Source organism: Chrysoperla carnea, chromosome 2 (assembly GCF_905475395.1).
Source record: "Chrysoperla carnea chromosome 2, inChrCarn1.1, whole genome shotgun sequence".
Taxonomy (NCBI): Eukaryota; Metazoa; Arthropoda; class Insecta; order Neuroptera; family Chrysopidae; genus Chrysoperla; species Chrysoperla carnea.
The window spans coordinates 3,066,578-3,092,922 of NC_058338.1; the positions used below are offsets into that span (position 1 = coordinate 3,066,578).

At 30.1% G+C, this 26,345-nt stretch overlaps 5 protein-coding genes across 7 annotated transcripts; 3 read left to right on the plus strand and 2 right to left on the minus strand.

Annotated features, from left to right (window-relative positions):
* The first annotated feature begins 46 nt into the window (after positions 1-46).
* On the plus strand, positions 47-3,594 carry LOC123293471 (cytochrome P450 4C1-like). Of its 2 annotated transcripts, XM_044874311.1 has the most exons (10): positions 47-338; positions 396-599; positions 666-854; positions 916-982; positions 1,737-1,863; positions 1,927-2,106; positions 2,664-2,904; positions 3,010-3,189; positions 3,268-3,404; positions 3,475-3,594. In XM_044874311.1, the coding sequence occupies exons 1-10, from the start codon at positions 143-145 to the stop codon at positions 3,487-3,489; spliced, it is 1,536 nt and encodes a 511-aa protein (XP_044730246.1). In that variant the 5' UTR covers positions 47-142; the 3' UTR covers positions 3,490-3,594. The 2 variants fall into 2 exon arrangements, with proteins under 2 accessions (XP_044730246.1, XP_044730245.1); XM_044874310.1 differs by lacking the exon at positions 3,475-3,594 and having other exon boundaries at positions 3,268-3,462.
* Positions 3,595-4,051: 457 nt separating this feature from the next.
* On the plus strand, positions 4,052-4,984 carry LOC123294207. The gene is made up of 3 exons (XM_044875318.1): positions 4,052-4,167; positions 4,266-4,827; positions 4,974-4,984. The coding sequence occupies exons 1-3, from the start codon at positions 4,066-4,068 to the stop codon at positions 4,982-4,984; spliced, it is 675 nt and encodes a 224-aa protein (XP_044731253.1). The 5' UTR covers positions 4,052-4,065.
* An 11-nt stretch (positions 4,985-4,995) lies between these two features.
* Positions 4,996-7,068, plus strand: LOC123293733 (zinc finger protein 121-like). Its single transcript, XM_044874635.1, has 4 exons — positions 4,996-5,123; positions 5,286-5,409; positions 6,103-6,324; positions 6,849-7,068. The coding sequence occupies exons 1-4, from the start codon at positions 5,037-5,039 to the stop codon at positions 7,025-7,027; spliced, it is 612 nt and encodes a 203-aa protein (XP_044730570.1). The 5' UTR covers positions 4,996-5,036; the 3' UTR covers positions 7,028-7,068.
* A 475-nt stretch (positions 7,069-7,543) lies between these two features.
* LOC123294208 (zinc finger protein 16-like) lies at positions 7,544-17,934 on the minus strand. Its single transcript, XM_044875319.1, has 9 exons — positions 17,921-17,934; positions 15,982-16,012; positions 15,343-15,924; positions 15,155-15,278; positions 14,187-14,405; positions 13,876-14,110; positions 11,528-11,537; positions 9,912-10,646; positions 7,544-8,674 (listed from the first exon to the last, which is right to left on the minus strand). Exons 1-9 carry the CDS (start codon positions 17,932-17,934, stop codon positions 7,544-7,546), a joined length of 3,081 nt encoding a protein of 1,026 aa, XP_044731254.1.
* On the minus strand, positions 17,086-25,342 carry LOC123293587 (dolichyl-diphosphooligosaccharide--protein glycosyltransferase subunit STT3B). 2 transcript variants are annotated; one of them, XM_044874457.1, is made up of 10 exons: positions 25,065-25,342; positions 24,758-24,976; positions 22,948-23,191; positions 22,277-22,647; positions 21,495-21,673; positions 21,211-21,422; positions 20,476-21,009; positions 20,126-20,367; positions 19,912-19,999; positions 17,086-19,251 (listed from the first exon to the last, which is right to left on the minus strand). In XM_044874457.1, the coding sequence occupies exons 1-10, from the start codon at positions 25,247-25,249 to the stop codon at positions 19,168-19,170; spliced, it is 2,358 nt and encodes a 785-aa protein (XP_044730392.1). In that variant the 5' UTR covers positions 25,250-25,342; the 3' UTR covers positions 17,086-19,167. The 2 variants fall into 2 exon arrangements, with proteins under 2 accessions (XP_044730392.1, XP_044730393.1); XM_044874458.1 differs by having other exon boundaries at positions 19,197-19,251; positions 19,908-19,999; positions 25,065-25,341.
* Positions 25,343-26,345: the final 1,003 nt, after the last annotated feature.

The following is a 26,345-nucleotide window of genomic DNA, read 5'->3' on the forward strand; positions in this document are numbered from 1 at the left end:
TATTGCTAATATAAACAGTATTTACTTACTCGACAATTGCCTCAATTTGTCAGTTCCTAATATGTATAAATACGTAAAATAAATACATAAAATTAAATTGGAAGTTCAACAAATGCTGTTTAAAGCAAAATATTAACACAAAATGTTTTTAACATTATTATTAACATGCCTTGTTAATAAAATAATTGCGGTAGTGTTGTTAGTAACAGTGATTGTAGTTAGTGTAAGGATTTATTTATGGAATTATCTTAGAATGTGTTATTATGCATCCAAACTTCCTGGCCCACCAGCTTATCCAATTATTGGAAATGGAGAATTGTTATTTGGATCTCATGAAGGTAAAATATTAAGAAAGTAACACCGACGACAACTAAAGCTTGTTTATCTCTTTTCAGAAGTGTCACATAACTTATTAGATATGTGTCTTCAGTATCAAAAATCGCTGATACGATTGTGGTTAGGCCCAATACCATTAGTTTTAACATTAGACCCAAGAGCTATTCAAGAAGTCTTAAATAATCCAAATGCTTTAGAAAAATCATTCGTACATAAAATAGTATGGAACACTACAATGGGAAAATCAATTTTCACATCTGAGGGTATTCCTAAAATTTGATTTATAATAAGTTTATTCCTAATTACTTACTTAACTTTTAAAATCTTAGTGCCAGAATGGAAACATCATCGGGGAATTATAGTGAAAGGTTTTAGTCCAATCATTTTAAAATCATATTTTAAAATATTTGTGGAAAAGATAAATATTTTAAGTGAAAACTTGGATTTCGAATTAAATAAAGAAACATCGTTTGATATATTTAAGTATTTATCAAGAACTACTGTGGATTCAGTTTGTGGTAAACTATTTAAGTTTTGAAAACTGTTAGGATACAATTAAAGGATTTAATTTGATTTTAGGATCAACAATGGGTGTAAATATTAACTCCCATAAACATAGTGAATCTTACTTTGATGCTACACACAGGTGAATTATTGATTTTAAAATAAATGAAAATTTCCTTGTTTTTACTAAGATTTCAAACAGCTGTATCTCGTAGCGAAAAGTCATCGAATTTACAATCGAAATAGCTCGTTTGAAAACTTTGAGTACTTTCTTGTTTTGAAATCTATTGCTCAAAAATTTTTATCACACTTGCCGCTTTACACAGGAGGTTGCAATTGGTAGAATCGTACCAAAATTCGTATCGAAATTGTTGCTGGCTCAAATAAGTCCATCTCCTCATGGCAAGAGCTGGATACTGACAGAGAAGATGAGACATCGTCTCCTCCTCCTCCACCTTGTGACAGCTCCGGCAATTGTCGTGATACACTTCCAGGCCCAGGCTTTAATGTTTTGGAAATATTTTAATTGAAATTGAAATATTTGAGTTGACTTTGTTCTTTTGAATTACCTAATTATTTTACCATTTCACTTTTCGAAATGTTTAGAGCCAGGTTTATTTAACCATTCATTTCCATAGTAATTATTTATATCTTAAAATTATAAGTCTTGCCTTTTCCAAACTGAATCGATTTTGTTGAAGATCATCGCCAATTCTTTAGTTTTTTTCGGGTATGGAACCCCAAGCTCGCACTTGAAACATCAAACGTATAACACCCCCTTTTTTTAGTTCGGGGGTTAAAAACATGCTCAAATGTTTTCAATGTTCGGATTAGTTTTTCAGTAGGCACCAGTTTCCTGTACTCAATGCTAGTTAAGGTGTAGTTTTTTTTTTCAGACTACTTTATTTCGTGGTAGTAAGACTCTTCAATGTATTTAAAATTCCTACTTTATTTTATCGATTTACAGAAGATTATAAAATAGCATCCAAATGCAGTAAAATTGTTCGTGAATTCACTGAAAAAGTAAGTTATGAATTCAGCCAATTAAATCGCAGCCATCGCAGTATTGACAGAATTTAATTTTAGATTATTGCGGAGAAGAGAAACAAATACGAAAAAATCGATAATAATTTAATTGATGTTAAAGCAAACAAGAAAAATGAATACAAAAAACCATTATTGGAATTTTTAATGGATTTTACTAAAAATAACGAACAATTCACTGATGCACAACTTCGTGACGAAGTTAACTTCATTATTTTTGCGGTATTTAGGAAAATATATCCTCTTTTCCATGGAATTCTTTTAACGGAATGGGTAGAAATTTGAGAGGCTGTGAATTTCTTGCTTGAGAATTTTTTCCTCTACGAAAGTTTTTTTTTTATAAACATATGTTTCAGATTTAGTAGGGAACTCAAAAATGAATGTTTTGTATATATTTTCGTACAAACTTTCATCCCTTATTTCACTCTTTTAGGGGATAAATTTCAAAAAATCATTTCTTAAATGAGACCTATATTATAATATCAAAATCGGAGCTGTTATTGAGGACTACCTAAGAATAGGACTCCTTGAGAGGATTCCCTATTTTATGTATTCCTTTATCCGATTATTCTATCGCCTTCAAACAATGTTCATAAATTTAAAGCTTGTCACGCATGTAAAAATTTTAAGGTACCCTGAAACAGCTCAATTATGAAATTTTTCGTAGAGGAAAAAGTTATTAAACAAGACAGTTTCCTCAACAGTCTTCCAGATTAACTGCCATTTTGAAATGCCTATTAAATTCTATGCTTGACGAGCCTACAAATTTTTCTCACTAGGCTTACGAAACATCAGCAAATGCTCTAAGCTATGTTTTATTAAATTTGGCTGCACACAAGGACATACAAACTAAAGTGTACAACGAAATATTGGATGTTCTTGGGGAAAATAATGGAGACTCAATCAAATTTGATGATTTACCAAAACTGAAATACATGGAAATGGTTATTAAAGAATCAATGCGAAGGTACTCAACAGTCCCATTTATGGGAAGGCAGGCGACTCAGGATATCAAAATTGGTAATGTTTAATTCTTTGCATTTTTTACGAGTAGTAAAAATTCCGCTCTCGTAATAAAAAACAAAAAGCTAGAGTAATAATATATAAGATTATGCGTTTCTGTAGGTGATTATACAATTGCAAAAGGTGTCATTATAACAATTCCAATAATAGCTGTACATTTAAATAAAAATTATTGGGAAAATCCACTAAAATTTGATCCAGAACGTTTTACACCAGAAAATATAAAAAATCGTCATCCTTACGCTTATATTCCATTTAGTGCTGGTCCAAGAAATTGTATTGGTAAAAATTCCCATAATAACAAATTCGAATTAAAATATGCAATTTTTACTTAGATAAGTCAATAAAATTTTGTTCTAGGTATTCGATATGCATGGATCGTTATGAAAATAACTTTAGCCACATTATTAAGTCGATACGAATTTCATACCGATTTAAATTTGGATGAATTACGTTTCCAATTTAATGTATCTTTGACATTGGTAAATGGGCATCAGGTGCGAATCACTCCACGGCAAAATCTTTAAGAAGTCATTATTCATATATTTTGTTTTATTGTAATTTTAGAAAGTTCCGAATTAAAATTCAAAAAAACAAACATTCAAACGTGATTTCTATTGCATCATTTTACTGATATTTGCAAAAATAATTAGGTCCCCAACATAAAACCGCAAACCTGTTTAGCCCAATTTTATCATTATTTTAAAACAACGTAAAAATGCTCGGAAGTTATTAACAGATAATATATCGATAGTCTCTGTTATTAATTTCAAAATTAGCATTATTAGAGAGCGCCAAAAAACTGCGTTTAAATATCTCAAAATTATAATGTATTTTAAATATTTTTTTACACTTAAATACGGTATGAATTGAATTGAAAATATAAAAAAATACATGAATATTCCCTATTACTTTATTTTAATTTTATTTTCTTTCCGCTTTCACGCCAAAACCGCTAATTCTACAGAACAAATTACTCTCAAGTAAGAGCACTGAACAGTGCTCGCACTCTCGTAGTGTATATCTGAACGCACCCGTAATCAAGTATACCTAACCTGTGCTGTCAATACAGAAACATAAGTAAAATACAAATTTGCTGATATGGATTACATAGATTTTACAATACATTGTCGAATTTGTTTGGTAAAAAAAGAACAAATGATTTCAATTTATAATAAATCTGAACAAAAAATATCAGATAATCAGCAAATAATTAAAATATCATATAAAGATATGCTTGAGGAGTGTGCTTCAATACATGTAAGTTATAGAAAAATGAAAAAAATGTTTACACGATTTATAAGATTTATTTTATTTAGTTTTATTGTACCTAATTCGTTTATATAAAATTTATCCAGATATCAACCGAAAACGGTCTTCCAAAACATATTTGTTTTTATTGTTCGAAATTGTTACAACAACTTTATAAATTACGAATTCAGTGTGTTATCTCAGATCGAATATTAAAAAAATGTTTATTAAAATCAAATGATAATTCATCAATTATGGTTGAAAATGATTCAACCGATGGTTTTGATTATCAACTTGCGGATATTAAATCAGTTTCTTCAAATAGTGATATTGAAGAAATTATGATTGAAGAACATTTAGATAATATGTCTGGTGAACAAATTATTACTAAAACTAAAATGTCTTCCGATATAGATCAAACTGAATTAAATCAAATTAAAATGTCTTCTAATATAGATCAAACTAGAATGTCTACTGACTCAAATCAGAATGACGTACATCAAACTAAAATGTCTTCCGACGTAAATAGAACTAAAATGTCTTCTGACGTAAATAGAACTAAAATGGCGTCTAACTTAAATGAAACTAAAATGTCCTCCGACGTAAATGGAACTAAAATGGCGTCTAACTTAAATGAAACTAAAATATTAAATAAAGAACTAAAATGTAGTTTATGTGAAATAATAATTGATAAAGAAGAAGAATTTATTAAACATACAAATGAAATTCATTTAAAAGAATTACATAAATGTAATTTATGTAATAAATATTATATAAATTTAAGTGCATTACAATTACATTTATATAATCATGAGAATCGTTGTAAATATTGTATGAAAACATTTGAAAATATTACACGATTAAATGATCATATACAAATGGATCATGAACAGAAATCTGAATATCCATGTTCAATTTGTGGAATTTTATGTAAAACAAAAACTATACTTAAAAGTCATAAACGAGTAAGTGCAAACAAAATTCATGTTTTAATATCGAAAACTTTATATGAAGAAACAATCTCCCACTGAAATAGAAACCCCTACTCCAAACTCTAACTAGAAATTACTATTTTATATAAAGCCAATGAAAAAACTTAATAAAAGTCAAAAAAATATTTGTTTAAGAAACATGCGCAACCAGAAGAATATTTATGTCCGTATTGTGGTAAAGTACTTAAAGATGCAGCTTTTATGAAAGAACATTTGGGATTACATACAGGAGAAAAACGATTTAACTGTAAATATTGTGGTAGGTGTAAAATTCCTCGTAAAATTCGTAAGTGGCTTCATTTCAGTGTAACCTACAACATTTTTGCAAATGTGAAGCTCTTGAAAAGCAAGCTGATTACAAGAAGGATAAAGTTGAAAATATACAAGACTTTGGTTCGACCAGTAATAACCTATGGGAGTGAAAACTGGACACTTACGGTAGAAGATCAAGAGAAGATAAGAAGGTTATCAGTAGAATCTATGGAGCGGTACAAATCAATGAGACAGAATGGCGTATCCGGAACAATAGCGAAATAATAGAAGTCCTGGACGGTGAAGATATTGTTAAGTTCATCAAATCCCAAAGACTCCGTTGGTTTGGGCACGTCCAGAGAATGACGACGCCAGGATGCCAAAGAAGATACTTAACGCCAATATCTATGCTACCAGGAAGAGAGGAAGACCAAGGCTCAGATGGACCAGGTGCTGGATGATTTGAGGACAATGCGAGCCACTGGATGGGGAACCAAGACCCAGGACTGCAACGTCTGGAGGCGCATTGTGGAGGAGGCCAAGGCCCACGTCGGGCTGTAGCGCCTATTGTTGTTGTTGTAGGTTACATTGAAATGAAGCCACTCACGAAATCATACCCCTCCTCTGTACTGTAGATTAGCAGTCTATTAAGTTTTTGAATAGAAATTTTAAAGTATTAAAAAAGAAAATTCTATTCTAGATTTAAAATTTGTATTTCGAACAGCATTGTACAGTCATATGGTGACGCATACTAAAATAAGCAAGTATAAATGTAAAATATGTTTGAAAAGCTTTTGTCGAGCACAAATTTTACGTCGTCATCTACTCACACACGCAAATGAAAAGAAATATGATTGCAAAATTTGTGGTTGGCGATTTAGAGATCCATCTGATATGCGAAGACATACACAAATACATTCAGGTATATTATTTATTACTACTCCAATAAACGAGCAGAAAAAAAGATGAAATCTCTTAATTTTGACCTATAGCACTCCTCTTCTAGTACGTGGAAAAATTTCAAGCATATTTCGAAAAGTCAATGTTTTATGAGTTATTGGCGATTGAAATTCGGAATGTTTGACGTTTAATACCTGAAAAGTTGGACGGTTTTTGAAGTATATCATACACTTTTTAAAGTACTTTAAAAAACCTTGAAAATGAAAAAAATTTCAAGTCATTTTCACGAAAATTAACGGAGTTTAGATTTTATCGCCCTATCGTTTGCCATTTTTAAACATATATTTTTCCACCATCTAGAAGTTGTAGTTACCACCCCCTGGGAGAATCACCACTTGACACCATATTGTTCTAGAGCGTGAGCAATGCCTAATCCAAAATAGGAGCTATAGGAAAGAATTTAGAGGGTTAAGCCTCGTTTACTGGAGTATAAAAACTTTAATTACCTACAAGATTAGATTCATTGACATGAAGAGTTTGTTTTAGGTTTAAAAGCACATACTTGTGAATTTTGTAAAAGATCATTTATACGAAAATATCAATTGACTGTGCATTTACGTACGCACATGGGAATCAAACCATTTGCTTGTACAGAATGTGACAAGAAATTTAGTCAAAAGCATGTATTACTTAGTCATATGAACAGGCATCATGATAAAACATAAATTTTATCAGTTTTAAGGTAGGTATAGTAGTTAATATGAAGACGGGAAATCGTTTAGTTAATAAATTGTTTATTTTCTAAACAACAATGATACTAAAAATTTATAATATATTAAAATAACAAAATGTAATATTTTATTGATGAAATTTAAAAATCATAAAAACATTTTTAAAAACTCAGTTGAATAAAATTTAGCTATCAAATTCAATGATTAAATTTATAAACATAACTTTAAAATTTCCAAAAGGCAACGTAATTTGAATATACAGTCAAACCTGGATAAGCGAGAGTTCAAGGGAGCACAATCTTATTTTTACTTATAGAGGTTTCTCACTAACCCGAGTTTCTCGCTAATGCAGGTACAGGCGATTCTTGCTGGGCTCCGATATATCAGTCAGGACATTGCCTATTCCTCCTCCAGATTATTTCCCCCATCTGAAATGTTTCTGATTTTAAATAATATACAAAAAGAATCATTTTAAAATAAATTTATTCAGTTCAAGATTATCAATAAAATTTACATTTTTAACATAAAATTGTTAACCGGTAAAATTTTATCACCATTATGAGTTCTCTGTTGATGTGCAAGCAAAATTTTTCTCCGCGTAAATGATTTCCCACAAACATCACATGAAAAACGTTTCTCTCCGGTATGAGTTCTTCTATGTGAAACCAAATTATTTTTATGTGCAAACTTTCGTTCACATGTTTCACACGAATATGGTTTCTCACCCGAATGAGTTCGTTTGTGTCTTTGTAAATGACTTCGTCGGGCAAAACTCTCGTTACAAATATCACATGAAAACGGTTTCTCTCCCGTGTGCGATTTAAGATGTTGAACTAAAGTATTTCGATGAGCAAATTTTTTATTACAAAGATCACATGTATACTTTTTTTCGCCGGTATGCAGTCGTTGATGCACTTTTAAAATGCCTCGGGTCGTGAAAGTTTTCCCACAAACATCACACGGATATGGTTTTTCACCAGTATGAGCTCGTTTATGTCGACGTAAATGGCACTGTCGTGAAAATCGTTTATCACAAATATCACATGCAAATGGTTTTTCACCGGTATGAGTTCGTTGATGTCGAACTAAATAACTTTTCACACCAAATGTTTTACCACAAACATCACAGGAAAAGCATTTTTCCGTAGAATGTGTTAATTTATGTTCGTTTAAATAACGTTGTTGTGTAAAAGTTTTATTACAAATCTCACATAAATAACATTTCTCGTTTTCGGTGTGAATTCGACGATGTTTAAGAAGATTTGTTCTCGCATGAAATGTTTTACCACAGACATCACATGAAAATGGTTTTTCTCCGGTATGTTTTCGTTCATGCTCGACTAAAACGTATTTTGCGGAAAATTTCTTTCCACAAAATGTACACGAATATGGTTTTTCTTCGACATGAATAGAACGTTGATGATCAATTAGGTATTTTTTGATGGTAAATGATTTTCCACATAAATCACAGGTGTATGGCCTTTCTGCGGAATGCGTAAGTTCATGTTGGGTTAGGTTACTTTTCGTCGTAAATATTTTATCACAAATATCACAACAAAATTGTTTTTCTTCGCTTTCAGTTTTTTCATGTTCTTCTGATAAATTTCCATCTGATTCATAAGAAAAATGTTTATCATCATCCTAAAAAAAAAAAACGTCCTTAAGTTTTCTAATATAAGCATCTAGTGTAGGCGCTGGGTGGATTTCGTGTGCATTTACAGGTTCTACCGAACAAGGAGTGTATTTCCACGTATTTTTACCTGCTGGATCCGAATTTTCAACTTACTCATCGCTCAGCGTGGAAGGGGGGAATTGATTATTCGGCCATAGCTCCTAAACTATTGAAAATTCTTAGCAAGTTGAAAATTCAGATTCCGCGGGTCGAACTTCGTCGAAATTCGCTTCTTGTTCGGTAGTACCCACAGATTATAGTTTTTAATTAAAAACAGATCTGCAACTACCTGTAAAATTTTTAATATTTTCGTTCTCTGAAGGTGCTTTTCTCCAGGTGGTTCTACACGTTATATTCGTGTAGGGCCATCTATTAGTTTTGATAATAATTTACCCATTTCAATGGTTGTTGGAGAAACAATATTTTATATATTTTTAAATAAATAAACAATACGTCTTTCAAAATTCGTTTGCATGTCATTAAAATTCGTTAAATTTCTTTGTGTGTATTCTTAATTGGTTGTCTTTATTAACATTTTGTGGATTATTTGTATAGTGACATTATTTAAGTATTTTGACCGTTTTCATTGTGCCCCTGTTCATTAACTAATTAGTGTAATTTAGTCGTTTTAAGTGTGTTTATATTATTTTCCGATTTTTTATGATATGTAGTGAGTTTATTTTAGTGCTTAAGTCTTGTTAATCGTGTTGATTACATTTAGGTAGTGTTTATTTGTGATTATAATTGACTATTAACGAAATAAAATGGTTTTACATTACATTTAACTTACATCAAACTAATAATTAATTGTTATTAATAATGTTAATATTAAAATAAATGCTATTTTATTTCAAATATTGCAATAAAATTATTATTTTTTTTAATATTTGTTATTTTATTTAAAAAAACTTCAATTTATTTAATTAGAAAACATAAAAATACAAAAAAATTTAATAAAAAATGATATACTGAATAGAAATATTTTGAATAGTATCTAATTCCCGCCATTTCATGTACAGTAGAGTTGCCTATCTATTTATGTAATAAATTATAATCTGTGGTCGAGTTAGCACGGGTTAGCTGTTTTTTACACTAATCAGGAAAAACTGTTATTGACGATTTCCGTCAACGAATTCGTAATTTACGTTCGTTATTTTCCTGAGACGTTTTAACATTAAGAAAAAAGTGCTTAAACTAAACTTTTACCTGATGAATTTCTTCCGGTGAAATACTTTCCTCTGGTGCTTCTTCTTTAAGAACGAATTCTGTATGTAATTGTTTTTCCGCTTTAATATACAACGGCTTATCTTCAATTTTCAAAATTTTATGTTCTAATAAATGGGTAAAAGCTTTTTCACAAACTTCACATGAAAATGACTCGTCAGTGTGAAAACGTTTATGTGTAACAAAATTAAACTCCGATTCAAACATTTGTTCACAAACATCGCATGAAAAAGATCCATTTATCTGATCTTGCTCACAATTAAAAGAACTTTCTTGTACATCTGGTAGTTTTTTTTCAGCGTGCATTTTACGTTTATGTCGAGTTAAACTGCTTTGACGAGTAAATTTTTTACCACAATCATCACAAGAAAAATTATTTTCTTTAGAATGAATAAGTTTATGTTCACGTAAATTAGATATCTTGGTAAATTTTTTATTACAAGAGTTACAAGAGTAACGCTTTCCCCGCTTAGGGATTCGTTTATGCACAATTGAACTGATTTCTGCCGTAAATATTTTATCACAGGAAAACACTTTATCTTCATTTTGTTGTAGTTCAGCAGCAGCAACATTTTCTTCCCATACTTCTTCCTTAACTATTAATTCTGTTTCTGGTTGTAATTCATGTTCCACTTTAATGAGTTCATCACTCATATGCATAGAACTTTGTTCATTACAAAATAAATTATTCGACATTATTGAAATTTCTTTGCAAGTGTTTTTAAATTATAAATATTTTTGTGTACAAAAATTACGCTTGCATTAAGACGCCTGTCTAGCTGACATATGAAAGATCACAGACTTATATTAAATTAGATTGACTGTGTCTGTTTGACCACCCGTTTGTGCATGGCAAAATGGATTTCTCAATAGAAAATATATTCTAATGCGACGCCTAAGGATACGATTTTACTTACCTGCTTAGTTCATAGAATATTAATTATACTTAAAGAACGCGAGGGATCTGCTAGCCTGTAAGTGGATGCGATATGCGAAGCGAGAGAGAAGACTGTCAGTGAGTTCCCCTGTGTCCTTGTCATAATCATATGTACATGTATACTTATTATATGTATTAGTAAGTATAAATATATGTATTAGACAAGGGCACAGGGGAACTCACTGACAGTCTTCTCTCTCGCTTCGCATATCGCATCCACTTACAGGCTAACGTTCGCTATTTTCATATATCTATGATTTAGTTAGTATTATTTATAAGAAAATATATATTGTGTTTTATAAAGGAGTGTTCCAAAATTAACGCTAGAAGTTCGAATCAGACGTTAATCTTGGGACACTCATTATTATTATTATATAAAAGTGATAGAATTTTCTTATTTTGAATAAAAACTTTAATAAGAAAAAAAGAATCTCTGTTAAATAAATAAAAATTGTTATATATTTTAAATTTTGTTTTATTTTTTTAACTTTCTATCCTACTTTCTCTTTCAGAAAAAAATTATCAATTAATTAATTATTTAGTAAAGGTAAGTATTAAATTAATTATAAAACATTTATATTGAAAATTTAAAACATTTTTATTTTTTTGTTATAAATAAATAAAAATTGTTATATATTTTAAATTTTGTTTTTTTTTCTACCCTATTTTGTCTTTCAGAAGAAAATTATCAATTAATTATTTATATAGTAAAGGTAAGTATCAAGATAATTATACATTAACATATAAGCCGTGTGGTTGTGTGGTTATAGCACTTGCCTATGAAACCAAAGTACGCCGGTTCGAATCCGGGCGGGGGTTAACATTTTAACTTTTAATTTAAATGAATTTTTTCTGTTTAAAAAATTTTTCACTCTTTTAATAGTTTAAAGTATCTATAAGATTATTTTAATTCCCACCCTTTGACAGAATAATGATTTATGACATATGTATAACTGACGTAATTTATAACAAGAGGGCGGGGTATCCTTATAAATAACGTCAGTTATACATATGTCATAAATCACTATTCTGTCAGGGGGTGGGAATTTAAATAATCTTTAATATATTTCAATCTTAAAAATCATATTCTCCTATTACAAAATATTAAAAATATGTACAAAATGGTTTGTTAGCTCCGCGATCTTAGCACCTCATGTGCGGAATTTCGATTGACCAATTATACCATCTGAAAGGTCAGAAATTGGTCATAAAAGGTCAGTTGGTCTCATTAATTGGTCAGCATCAGAAAATTTTTATTAAAGATTGAAAAAACTCCACCTATGCGCGATCGGGAAGCATTCGCTGATAATTGGTCAGCTAATATAAATAATTGGTCAGTTTAATTTTATATTCAAAAAATAATATAATTTCGAAAAAATTTTCAATTTTTTCAACATTTGTACTAGGAGAACATAAGTGGGAATTAGTAGTTCCTGATAAGGAGAAAGGTGAGTTAGTGTTTTCACCCCGAAAGTCTAAAATTTTATTTTGGCAGAAAGTTATTGGTCTGCCCACTAGAGGTCACACTCACCAAACACGGGTGTGCAGACCACTAACTTTCTGACTTACGAGGTGACAACAATTACCTTGCTATCAGGTACTACTTATTCCGTCCGTCCTTGATGTTCTCCTAGTAGAAATGTGAAAAAAATTGAAGTTTTTGAACGAAAAAAAACTAATTTTTTCATCATTTACTAGGCAAACAAACATGCTGTGGTGGAAATTTGAAAAAAAATGAAAATAAAAATCAGATTTTGCTTAAAAGATTTAATGAACTTTTTTTCAATATATATGTCCTCACCTAGTTTCGAACCAAGGGACTATTTATTCGAAGTCAGATACGCTAACCATTATACCATTAGGGCTCTGTTATTCGTATTAATAAATAATTATATTCATATTTTCGACTTTCTTAAATTATAACAAAAAGTAAAACTCATTTTCGGAAAATTTTGAGTAGTATTATTACAAAAAAAAATGGCAAACGAAGTTTGAAATACTTACCTATCGTGAAGTTCGAAATACTCACCTATTTTTAACTGAAATAATATTGTATAGCTACAGAGAGATGGGGAAAAATAAAATAAAAACAGGGTTTAAGTTTTCAACTTTATTTAAATGAAATCAAAATACATAAAAACTATTTACGAATTACTTGCACATAATTCCATATAATTAATTTAATCTTAAAAAAATTTTTTTGCATCAACTTTTTTTTACAAACCAAATACCACACAAAAATAAAATGAAAATCCAAAAAGAATATTACGTATTTACAATCCAACTTCTTTATCTCACCTATATTTTATAAGAATTTGTTTGTACCTTTACTAAAAAAAAATTAATTAGTTAATTAATAATTTTGTTCTGAAAGGAAAAATGGGATAGAATAAAATAAAACAAAATTTAAAATATATAACGATATTTATTTATTTATATTAATTTGAAAACGTTATCCCGAAAATAGGAGAACATGTTATTTCATACAAAAATAAAATTAATTATATTAATCCCACTTACCTACTTATGTCATAAATCACTCTTCTGTCAGGGGGTGGGAATAAAAACATAAAATACACCTGCCTCATCTCTCACTTATTTATCTAAAATAATGACATTATCTCGGCATAATAACTTTTTTAATTAAAAATTAAATGGGCCAATGCTAGATTCGGACCGTGGTAATCTGAAACCTGAGGCGACTATGCTAACCACTACCCCATCTTTGATATATAATAATTATCAATAATGTAATATAGATACCTTTTACTCACCTGTCTTCAATAACATCTTGCCGTCAATTTGGGTTTACATTCAAGGGATATTTCTAAACATATTCCAACAAGAAACTTTCTGCATTAATTTGCAGAAAACAATACCCGAGCTAATTCAGGAAAATGGTATGTGAAAATAAAACAAAGGGCATAATATAAAAATTAACTTTTTTTTATTATTTTTATTTTTACAACTTTACAATCATTAATCAGAGGTTAATTCGAATATTTTTACTCGATTTCAATTTTTTTTTCCAAGTTTCTATGTGATTTTGATTGTTCTATATTTGATTTTAATTTTTTCCTACAATATTTTTGATGAGTATAAATGGATTGTTTGTGAGTAAACTTCTTTCCACATAAATCACAAGCAAATGGTTTTTCTCCAGTATGCGTTCTCATATGAGTTCTTAAATTATACTTTTCTAAAAATCGTTTATCACAGTACGTACAAACATGTTTCGGTTCATCTAAAAATAAAATATGTTTTTTTAAAATAACGTATTTTTCGAATTAAACACATAATTTTTGTTAGTTAGTTCTTACCTGTATGTATCTTTCGATGACCTCGTAAACCATCACTAGTTTGAAGTTGTTTATCGCAAACATTACATTGGTATATTAAATTGTTATGGGTCTTCATATGTTCGTTTAATGCCGATTTTCGTTTGTACGAAGCATTACATATTTCACACGAATACTTTCTTTCGTTGGAGTGAGAAGTTAAATGCGCTTTCAAACCAAAACTAACTCTAAATTTGGCGTCTAGAAATATTAACAAACAAAAATTCGTCATCATCAAACCATCATAGTCGGATAAAGGAAAATAAAATAGCCATTATTAGGGAGTCCTCAATGACACCTTCGATTTTGATGATTTTTTTTTTTAAATGATTCTTTTTGTATATTATTTAAAATCAGAAACATTTCATAAAGGGGAAATAATCTAGAGGGGGAATAGCCAATGTCCTGACTGATATATCGTCGCCCAGCCTGAATCGCTAATGATAGAAGTTTAAAATTTCGAGAGGATATTGATTTTATACTGTAGATGTCACATAAGAAAGGATTTTTCGAAATTCATCCCCTGGATGAATGTAGCTTCTATAAGTGAAAGAAATTTTAAAATCGTTTAAGTAGTGAACTCAAAAATGACGGTTTATATATATTTTCATACAAGCTTTCATCCCCTACTTCACCCTTTTAGGGAGATTAATTTCGAAAAATCCTTTTCTATGTGATACCTACTGTATAAAACCAATATCTTCTCGAAATTTCAAACTTCTATCATAAGCAATTTAGGCGGGTCGTCGATATATCAATTGTGACATTGTGTATTCTCCCTCCAGATTATTTCCCCCATCTGAAATGTTTCTAATTTTAAATAATATACAAAAAGAATCATTTTGATAAAAAAAAATCATCAAAATCGAAGCAGTTATTAAAGACTCCCTAAGAATGGCTATTTTTTATGTATTCCTTTATCCGACGATTCGAGGAAATGATAAACTTACCACAAAGCGTACACTGAAATGGTTTTTCCCCAGTGTGAATTCGTATATGATCTTGTAAATTTTTATAATCTGCAAAAGCTTTCCCACAATGAGGACATAAATGAGGTTTTTCACCAGAATGAACCTTTAAAAAGAAAATAAAGTGAATTAAACAGTTACATAACAAAGTAGGGACACTTTCTACCTACCATTTTATGATTAATACATTTAGTTAAGTTACCAAATTTCTTGCCACATATTTCACATGTTTGATGAATTTTTCTATGTTTAATTAAATTATTCCTGCATCCACACTTTTCCCCGCATATATTACAACGATTAAACTCCTTACAGTGTACTTTAAGAGGATGAGTATTTGTAAACATCTTTTTACAAAATGGACATTGTATTGTTGAATCTAAATGGATATTTTTGGTATGAATATGTAATTCGAGTACACATGAAAATCTTCCTGAACAATTTTCACATTGATAATTATCGATTTCATCTTTGTTTAAAACTTTAGTGATCGTTGTTTCAACCTGTTCTTCATTTAATAAATCTTCTTCAACTTCCTCAATTTTACAAACATTTTCCTCATTTATACAAAAATTATCGTCGATATCAATTTCATTATGAAATGGATATTCCTCTTTGATTCGTAAATTTTCGAGAGCCCTATGTAATATTTTTTCAGATTCTAAACATTGAGTTCTAAGTTTGTAACTTTGTTCCGTGTAAGTGGAACATTGAATGCATATATTTTTTGGTAATAAATCATCTGTGGATATCTAAATTAAATAATAATAAAAATTTAAAATTCTTGAATATATTTTATACAAACTTACATTAGCTGAAGCACATTCTATTAATATTTCACTGTATGTTTTTGGATGAAAATTTAAAACTTTATCAAATAATGAAATCATTTTTTCATCTTGTTGTAAACAAATTCGACAAATTAATTCAAAATCATTGAATTCCATTTTGGGATAATATATTAATCAAAAACCACCAAGTAGTTTATTTTGATTTACTGGAATAGAAGTACATTCCAATAATATAAATGACAGATAAGGCGGGTCCGTCTATGTCACAGACTTATATATATATATATAGTAGGCCAGCTCCCTTGAGACGTCTGGACGTATGTATTTTGGTCTGAGGATGAATGCAGATGATTCCTTAAGAACATTGTCAGATTGTATCACACAATTTAGTTTTTATGAGAATGATACAAAGGGAAATAGTTTTAAACGCCTACAAAAAAAAAAGAATTACGAGTCTAAAGAAACAATTTCCACCTAATTTGTTCCAGTGGCTTGCTTACATTTTAGCTCTTATATTTGAACTCTTCTTTCACGTAAACAGCTCGTGAGATTTTTCTGACTAAAGGAATAACGGTAGGATTTAATCATTTTCCCACGTCTATAATTTGAAGAGAGCCCAGAGCGGTGATAAATTGACGACCGAGGATTAGACCACGTCCAGATAGGGGCTTTTTTCCTGCTATCCTCTCCACTCAAGTTTCACGTCCTTTTATATATATCTATATATTTATGACGTGAATTAAGTCGAGTCTTTAGTCGAGCAATAGCATTCGAATAAAAAAAGTTAGCGCGCTTTTATTAAGCGAGTTCCGAAATGGGGAACTCGTACGACTGCTTCGAAATGTATTGAAGTAATGACTGTAGATCTGTATAATATTCTATGTCTATAAAATGACCTGTAAAAAGATTCCAATTAAAATCGGTAGATAGGTTTTTCCTTAAAAGGATTGACAAATAATAATTTATTTATTTTGTTGATTTTAGATGTCTTATGAAGATCTAATAAAAATATTGAAACATTACTAAAATAATAATTGTGATAAAATTGTTAAACACGTCCTTGTGCCCACTTTTCTGCGAATAAATTTAAATTATAAATAATAAACTATTTGTTTAACTATAAGAAGTGTATTTCAAACATATTTAACAATACTTATATCAACAGTGAAATCACATTCATACAATTGTCTACAAACACATGTCCCAGTTTTTTTTTATTACATCCCAGTGAACATTTTCAAAAATGTTTGTCATATTTATGTCAATATTTCCTAATCTATTTATACAGAAATACTTGAAAAGTACTGAGATATCGGATCATCAATTTGTCGGACGTCGAGAGAACGTATCTATTGCACTTACATTTGATTAAAACATTAGTTCCGACTTTTTTTTTCACGGTACTGAACACTCATTTCCGTCCATTCCCTCTAATGTGCAGTTTATCAGTTTCCATGTTTTAACGTAAAAACATTATATCATGTTCTTACGTAATGTAGCTTTGAAAAAAATGGGAAGGGGTGATTAATATTTGACACAAATATGGCATAATTTAAAAAAATGTTCACTGGATTGATTAAAATGAAAAATAATTATGTAGAATGAAATGTTTGCTTTGTGTCTTCATAAAAAATATATATAACAAATGAAAATTAAAAAAAAAAGTCAAATCAAATCAATGATTTGGTTTATTATTTGGATAGAAGATCCACCGAAACCTAAATAACAATAAAAAAAAAAAAAAAACATAAATATTAGATACGTAAGTTAGCGCGCTTTTATAAAGCGATGCCATTTTAATACGCTATTTAAAAACTCTTACGAATTGGAAATATCCGTGAGCTACCTCAATATATTGACGCGGATTGAGCTACAAATCGATAAAAATGGTATCTGTATCCAAATAATACAAAGATCATTGAGTCAAATATAAATAAGATATGATTTTTATTCTTACATAATTAGTCGCATCAATGTATGTTTTTAGTCGGAATTCCTCAATGACATCTCCGATTTTGATGATTTTTTTTTTCAAAATGATTATTTTTGTATATTATTTAAAATCAGAAACATTTCAAAGAGGGGAAATAGCCAATGTCGCGATTGATATATCGATGCCCAGCCTGAATCGCTAATGATAGAAGTTTGAAATTTCGAGAAGATATTGATTGCATACAGTAGGTGTCACATAAGACAAATTTTTTCAAAATTCATCCCCTAAAAGAGTGAAATAGAGAAAGTTTGTATAAAAAAATATACAAACCGTCCTTTTTGAGTTCACTACTTAACCAATTTTAAAAAATTCGCACTAAAAGCTACAATATTAGATGATGAACAAAAAGGAAGTTGAGAGAATTGAAGGCTATAACGTGGATAACTGCTAGTTATTATCTACAAAAAAGGTTATTACCATTTTTAGCTTAAAGTGCACGGTTGCGGGGTTATAGGCCGTAAAGGTTTTTCTCAAAATGGCAGCAACTTCCCTCTCGAAATTTGTAAGGATTTTGTATATTTACTTTCAGTAAATAATAAACCGATTTTTAGAAAAAAATTAACTCCTGTAAATTAGTGCAAGAAAAAAAACACACACAGTTCACAAACTAATTTAAGGGACTTTTTCAAATTGCAATTACGAAAAAATGATCCATGTTCGATCAAAATCGGTTCATTATCAAAAAAGTTTGATTATTTCCTGTACTATTATGCTTGAGGCAAAGAGGATAGGATAGAGGAGAAACAGCCCATACCGCCTCTACCGAGTAAGGCTTTTAAACTTAATAGATATTAGTCGCCCCCGCAAAGTAGTCAAACTTAATAGTCATACCCGCAAAAGCCGACAAACTTAATAGTTGATCGCTACAGACTCCAGATGTCACTTAAAATTATATTCCTGCTTCTTCTCTACCCTATACTCTTTGGTTTGAGGAACGAAAATTGAACGATAAATATATTACAAAAATAAATTTGGGACTTTTTCTTTTTTTAAATGCACACACATGAGCCAATGTATTAATGTAACTTAATTCTATTTGTTTACTGATTTATCAATATCAAAATTAACATTGCCAGATTTATTATTTAATATTTCACTTCATTTGCTTGTTTTGTTTTTGTTGTTGATGAGAGGGGTTTATTTTTTATCTACGTACCCTTATTTATTTATTATTATTTATTATGAACACATTTCAATTTACAAAAAAAAGACTAGGATGATTGTTGTTTAGAATTTCTTTTACCTTTTACTACAATTGGTTTAAATTTTAATGTACCTTTTTTGCGCCTAGAATTCTAAATAAACAAAAGAAAAAAAAAATTATATTAATTTTTGGAAAAAACGTTTCATTTATCTCATCCCATCGGGAGGGAGGCTGTGATCAATTTTAATACGTCATAAAGAATAATGATTTTATCTAAAAACATGTCTCAAATATTTATGATATTTGAATGTTGGGAGTTTGTAGACTGTGGGGGGGGGGGGGGGGCCCCACAGGTTTTTACTTCGTGAATGGCTTCTTTATGACGAGTCTACCAAACTTTCCTCTATGATTTTTTTCGAACAAGTTGTAAGATTTATAAATCGGAATCCAAGAACAGTCAGTGAGTCTTTATAAAAAAACTGTGCGACTGTATTGTTTAAAGCTTACTTAAAGAAGTCAAAAACAAAAATTTTTGCGATCTTGGCCAGGGGTAAGATCTTGCTCACCCCTTCTAGGCGGAAGAAAAATTTATGCTGAAAATGAAAAATAGACCTTTTTCATGAAAAGTCGAGTAGAGCCTTAGAGCATTTTTAACAATAAAAACACACCGATTTCTAGAAGTCTACATATACATTTTCCAAGATAAAATCATTATTTTATACAGTGAAACTTGACTAGTTATGTCGTATAAAATTCGTCACGGGCCCTCAAATCATTCTTTATTTTTTGTTGGAAAAACTTATAAACTTACTTTTTTTGATATAAAATTATGACTTAGTTTTACAGTTCGTTTTGTTGGAGGAATACTTGGACGATTGAATTCATGGGGTTTTTTTACTCTGAAACAAAAATTTATATAAAAATTATATTTAATGCTCCGCTTGGCATTTTACGTCCAGAGTTCACTGAATTTTGTAAAAAAAATAAAAATAAAATAAAATTAATTTTCTAGTAGAAATACTAACCTGTATATCCGAACCAACCAATGTTCCGTTGTATACGCTTCTTCTAGATACGTTAAATCGAAATTTTTATTACCAATGACAGAACTTCTTGTACGATCGTATCCTGGTGGTGATGAACCTTGATCTAATTTTAATTCACCAAATCGATAATAACTTAATTTATACATTAATGAATTTAATAAAGTTGGTGCACCTTTGGAATCTACACGGAATTCACCATGTTCTGTAAAGTAATCAACTTCCTGAAAATAAAAAAGAATTTAGAGAATTTAGAGAATTTATGGATTATTCTTGTTATTTTGAAGAGAGTAGAAAGGATTTTTAGGAATGAAAAAGTGAAATGAACTTACCCGAATATCTTTTGGATGTTCACCCTCAGCAATACGAACCATCCATAAAAATTTATTAATATCATCACCAGAATAGCCAATCACCCCACCAAATATGACTAAAACATAATCAACATCCAAGGATGTCATTATTGTATACGCAGCACTTTCATTTGATGACATTGCTTTGCCCACCAAAGCAATATGACTATTATTCCATGTATTATTGTCAACTAGCGTTGTTCGATTCGCCATACCAGCTATTTGATAACCATAATCCCACCAACTCATCACACGAGCATCATCCGCTGTATTATGTGACAGCCAATAATATGCTTCACGGAAATCATCCAATATGTATCGTGTACCATCTGGACCGTATGATGCTAACACCACACTTGGACTTGAGTATGCATTACTAGTGACCCAGGTACAATGTACGGCGAACATCATTAATAACATAAGAATGGCTATTACTACAACGCTTCGTAAATTCATTCCAAGTCCGTCACCTTCTTTTTGTTGTTCATGTTTCATTTTTCTTAATTTTCCTGCCTGTAAAAGAAAAGAAAATAATTAAAATTGTGCAGACCTTACATAGTCTAAAATTAAAAAGAATATCGTGGTAAAAAACACTAAGGTTTACAAAGTGGCTAAAAACACTAAGGATTACAAAACTATGCCTTTAAGCATCCGAATGTAAATTTTCGAATGTGTGTTTCGTTTAATTTGACCTTGAATGGGAGTACAACATACCTTGTCATATAAATTCCTATTATTTGAATTTGACGTATCTTCTTCTTTATCACTGCCATCTTCATTCGATGGTAAATCTTCATCTTTTAAGAATAGTTCAAGAAGTACTGAAAATGCAACACCACTTAACATACACACAACCGGTGTAAGTGTTAACATCAATCGAACCATGACACCAGCAAAGTAAACGGCACTTATCGCATACAAAACAACTGTCAAAAAATAATAATTCATTTCAAGTTCTTTTCTTTTTTTTTGGGTAAATTTTTATAGTTAATATTTACCGAAAACTCGTTCATCGTTAATGTTCTTAATGACATACCACAATCCAGCTGGGAAAGTGGTAACAAGAATATGTAAATCAAAGAAGAATGAAAACCAAGTTGTTGGTTGATGCTCTGACACAGATGCGATAATTGGTATATGAATTTTAGCATACCCTGTATCCCATAATGAATAAAACCTGGAAAAAATGTATTTATTTCAGTTAAAATTAGCTTAGGGTGGCTGCCCTGGGATGAGACACACTTCTAGAGCAAAGTATCCGTTGTGATACCAAAAGAGGGTTGTCCCGTTCCAGGCCACTACATTTGAAGCTATTTAAGAACAACAGGAGGGTTTGGACGATAACAGAATCAATTAAGTTCGAAGAGGTCATCAAAGAAAGGATGGCTCAAGTGAATCCATCTCCACATGGCAATATGGTCTAAGAGACAAAGAGACAGAATCGAATTTTGGTCGTGATCTGTAGTCTTTCTAATGTAGTTGTTATTACGTAAAGGGGGTGTGGGGAGAATCATTTTCGGTAATGATAGACAAAACCACGCCCATTATGTCTGCCCCTTTTCCCCAAGAAGTGAAAATTGAAGTGGACAAATGACTAAGTCTTGCTTAAGCAATAAAAAAAATTATATTTTTGGTTTTAATACAGGGTGAAGCAGTGAAAACCACGCTTTGGTTCTCATCCCATTCCTGTCTAATTAATATCTTTACTGAGAACTTGTTCCTTAAGTTAGGAGAGGATAGAACTAAGGAGTGTTAAATAAATTTTAAATAATAAACTTACCGCCCACTCCATGGAGCAATAACTCCAGCATATGTTAATGCAACAACTGTTAAAAATACAACTCCAGCAGCTGATAAAAGACCAACTGTGAACAGGTACTTAAACTCTGATTTTGATAATATTGATTGCAGATATTTTAGTATTCCTACAGCTATCAGCAATGCAAACACACCTGAGGCTGCCATATGTTCACTTGTACGTATCGGTTGGAAACCAACAAATGGTATTTGCATTGAAAATAAGAGTCCCAAAATATAAAATGTTGTATAACTTGTAAACAATCGGGGTGAATAACGACCCATTAAAAGTAACACAAACACATGTAATGGAATTAAATTTATTATGAATACATAACCTCCCCATGCAGATACCTGAAACGAAAAACAAATTTATAAAACATACTCCCCAATATGCGAGGAGCAATAAAGATGAAATCTCTAAATTTTGATCTATAAACGGGCAGTTTTTGAAGTACCTTTTTAAAATGTTTTTAAAGTCGACTAAATTTGCTACAATATGAGACTAGAATCATCTCTGTAGACCCGATACTTTCCGAGATAAATCCTTTCAAAATTTTTCATTATTTCTAACTTTGAAATTCTTTGCTTCATTACTTTCAAACGACAAGGTTACTGTATTAAACTTTTAAAAAAAATGTAAAAGATACTTACCATATAAAAATATGACAAAGCAGTCATTGTGGCCCAAAAAATAGATCCAGTCTTAACAGATTTTACCCATAGGTAATAAGTAAATTGTAATGCAAATATTGCAATTCCTTCATTATCATAACTGCCAGCTACCGAACGACTAATATATCCAGGCACAATGGCTATAAAACATGCCGCAAATAAACCAGCACCCGATGACCATAATTCTTTTGTTAATAAATATGTGGATATTGCTGTTAATCCACTGTACATTCAAAAAAAATCAAACATTTGTTTAAAAAAATGATTTTTAACTTTAAATAGAAATCTACAAAAGTCACTTTAATTTTTAAATATTGATAACTCAGTAAATTGAATTTAAACTACAAGGCTAACTGGGCAGTAACTTCGGAGTCCATCATATTTGGGGACGAAGATATATAAGAATTAACATGAAAAGAGTTTTGAAATAGGTCTCATTCTTAATAGGGTATTATCGTTAGTCAAAAATAAATAATGAAATTTGAAAAATGTTAAAATTTATGTAAAAATATACATAAATATTCTGATTTCGAGTCATAAAAGCACATTTTTCTTTTAAAATATTAAAATTAAAAATCGTAATTTTTAAACTGTATATCACGTGACCTAAAACGCGGGTAAGACCTGCTGTGATGTCATAGCGGTATGAATCATAGACCATCAATTATGTTGGCCCAGCTGTCTACACTGGGTATATATTATACCCAGTGTAGACAGCTGGGTATAATATATACATAGATAATAAGTATTTATATTTATTATAATCAGATGTCTATGAATAGATCTGTCAAACTTATTTGTGTTATTTCGTATAATGATACCCATATTACGTCATCAAATTGGATGCCCACGTTTTTGACAATTTAAAAAAGGTTTAAAATTTAAGTTTTTGGCAAGAAAGCGTCTGTATTTTTCCGAAATAAATTTTTGGTGGTTTTTTATTAGCAAAAATAACATTTTGAGGTACTTTTTCAAAAATAGTGGAATACCCTATTACAGTAGACCCGCGGTTAATTACAACAGACCCGCGCAATATCTTTAAAAATTTTTTTTTAAATACTAGAATACTTCGCATCTTAAGTGGGAAAATCAAGGTGGCAGTATTCTATAGTCTGACAAATTCGATAATTCGACACCACGGTTCCACTTTATATGCTTTTTATAGTGATTATCTACGATTAAATAATTAGCTATGTATATTTGAATATATTACAGTGAAACCTGATTAAGTGAGACATCAAGGGACCTGCAAATTTGTCTCACTTACCCAGTGTCTCGATATCCAAGTATAAATAAATATCTATCTCATTTACAGAGGGTCCCAATAACAAGAGATCAGAAAACAGGTTATTTCAGTTATAGAGATGCGAAAAAAATGTAGCATTCTATAGGTGAACCAATTTTTAAAATCGGTTAAGTAAGGAATTCAAAAAAGACGGTTTGTATATATTTTCATACAAACTTTCATCCCCTATAAAATCAATATCCTGTCGAAATTTCAAACATCTATCAAAAGCGATTTAGACAAGGCATCGATATATCAATCGGGACGTTGCCTTTTCCCCCCTCCAGATTATTTCCCCAATCTGAAATGTTTCTGATTTTAAATAATATACAAAAAGAATCATTTAAAAACAAAAAAATCATCAAAATCGAAGCAGTTATTGGGAATTCCCTAAGAATGGCTATTTTATGTATTCTTTTATCCAACTAAAAATACATCGAACCTTTCAAAATGTTTAAAGTGACTTTTGTACCCACCTTATAGAAAAAAAAACATATATCTCACCTGAAAATAGGTGCTAAAAACACACAAATATCTCTAATATGAACAGGAATATTTAACGAATGAAGAATATAATGTATACTTCCAGATGTTATCATCAATCCTGGATACACAGTTCCACCAACGATACGTCCCAGTGGATACCATGCTCTCTCATCAAACCAATTAAGAAAATTATAAAATCCATGTTGTACCATATAAGCGGTGGCCCGATAATTAAACCTATATAAAAATCGTATCGATTTTATAATTTCATTGAAAAAATCGGATCTATAATTCGAATGTAAACACAGTGTCAACAAATACATACCATGGATCGAATTCATGTATAATACTTTCAAATCTAATAACGGCGAATAAACGGGATGAAAAACCTGATATCCATGCTAAAAGTAATATTGTAAATATCAATAAACTACTTAAGCCTGCTTTATTATTCATGCTATATGACTTTTGCCGGCTTTGATTAGGTCTTGCATTGCCCACCATTTTCATGCGGCTGCCAACAATTCAAGAGTCGTAACAATTATGACACGTCGCATCAACAAAAAAAAAAAAGAAACTATAAAAAATGACACGTAGAAAATCAAATTACACTACTTAATTACGAATATCATCAATAATTAATAATAGTTATTTTTAATTATTATTTAATTTTTTTATTTTTAATTGCAATTTTATTTTATTTTTTATTAAAATTATATTTTAATACATATTTTTAAAATAATTTCATTTTATTTATTTTTGTTATTATTTATTTCATGTTGGCATTAATTAAGTACATTTTTCACTTCCATACACTGTATATAAGTTAGTACGGAGTATCTGTCTTTAAAAATTAAATAAGGTATTTTAAGAGATATAAAGGGGATTTTTTATATCTATTGAATAAAATTATTTGAGGAGATACAAATTATTAATTTGAAAAAAATTCCATTCAATATTTACATTTGGCAGTGTACGATCGAGAAAGTGGAATACGAGTTACATCGTAAAATCATAAAAATTTTGTTTTTGATTTGATTAAGGTAGTTGGATCACGCAAGCAAAATCTTAAGAAATCTCTAAAACTTTTAAAATAAGTAATTAAAAGCCGTATAATGCACACGCTCCTTGAATTTGAAGACAATTTACCACGCCTAATAACATATGATAATAGGGAATATTCATGAAATTTAAATTTGGTTCAAATATTTTTCTTCCGTAACTTTAATGACTGGACATTTCAAATAAACCATTATTTTAGTAATTAATATCTTTTTAATTACTTAAAATTAATTAATAAAAGTACAAATTCAGTGAGGGCATTTAAAAATTTATAAAACGGAAATTCAAATTTGTATACGGACGTGACATCATAGTACGGGCTTGTCAAATTTGTTGACATACTGTATGATATTAATTACTTACATTTTATATGTTATTTCATTAAATTATACTATTCTACGGCTTTTTATTAGAAAACTTAATAATAACGAGTGTAAATTCTGTGTTGTAAATTCATTTTTTTAAAGTGTAACTTATACATGGAACTGTCACTAATTGACAGATCACGTACTTATACGTCATCAACAGAGAGCGCCAAAAAACT

Excerpts from the sequence above, each read along its gene's own strand:
- LOC123293471 (XM_044874310.1), top strand. The coding sequence starts at position 143 with ATGTTTTTAACATTATTATTAACATGCCTTGTTAATAAAATAATTGCG. Across the intron at positions 2,107-2,663 it reads TTAACTTCATTATTTTTGCG|GCTTACGAAACATCAGCAAA; the intron begins GTATTTAGGAAA and ends TTTTCTCACTAG. Across the intron at positions 3,190-3,267 it reads TGGTCCAAGAAATTGTATTG|GTATTCGATATGCATGGATC; the intron begins GTAAAAATTCCC and ends ATTTTGTTCTAG.
- LOC123294207 (XM_044875318.1), top strand. The coding sequence starts at position 4,066 with ATGATTTCAATTTATAATAAATCTGAACAAAAAATATCAGATAATCAG. Across the intron at positions 4,168-4,265 it reads AGGAGTGTGCTTCAATACAT|ATATCAACCGAAAACGGTCT; the intron begins GTAAGTTATAGA and ends AAATTTATCCAG.
- LOC123293733 (XM_044874635.1), top strand. The coding sequence starts at position 5,037 with ATGGATCATGAACAGAAATCTGAATATCCATGTTCAATTTGTGGAATT. Across the intron at positions 5,410-6,102 it reads ATTTAACTGTAAATATTGTG|ATTTAAAATTTGTATTTCGA; the intron begins GTAGGTGTAAAA and ends ATTCTATTCTAG. Across the intron at positions 6,325-6,848 it reads ACATACACAAATACATTCAG|GTTTAAAAGCACATACTTGT; the intron begins GTATATTATTTA and ends AGTTTGTTTTAG.
- LOC123294208 (XM_044875319.1), bottom strand. Across the intron at positions 14,111-14,186 it reads TCATCGAAAGATACATACAG|ATGAACCGAAACATGTTTGT; the intron begins GTAAGAACTAAC and ends TTTTATTTTTAG. Across the intron at positions 8,675-9,911 it reads CACCGGAAGAAATTCATCAG|GATGATGATAAACATTTTTC; the intron begins GTAAAAGTTTAG and ends TTTTTTTTTTAG.
- LOC123293587 (XM_044874457.1), bottom strand. The coding sequence starts at position 25,249 with ATGAAAATGGTGGGCAATGCAAGACCTAATCAAAGCCGGCAAAAGTCA. Across the intron at positions 21,674-22,276 it reads ATTGCTCCATGGAGTGGGCG|GTTTTATTCATTATGGGATA; the intron begins GTAAGTTTATTA and ends CATTTTTTCCAG. Across the intron at positions 19,252-19,911 it reads ATAATTTTATATCAAAAAAA|AATTCTAGGCGCAAAAAAGG; the intron begins GTAAGTTTATAA and ends TTGTTTATTTAG.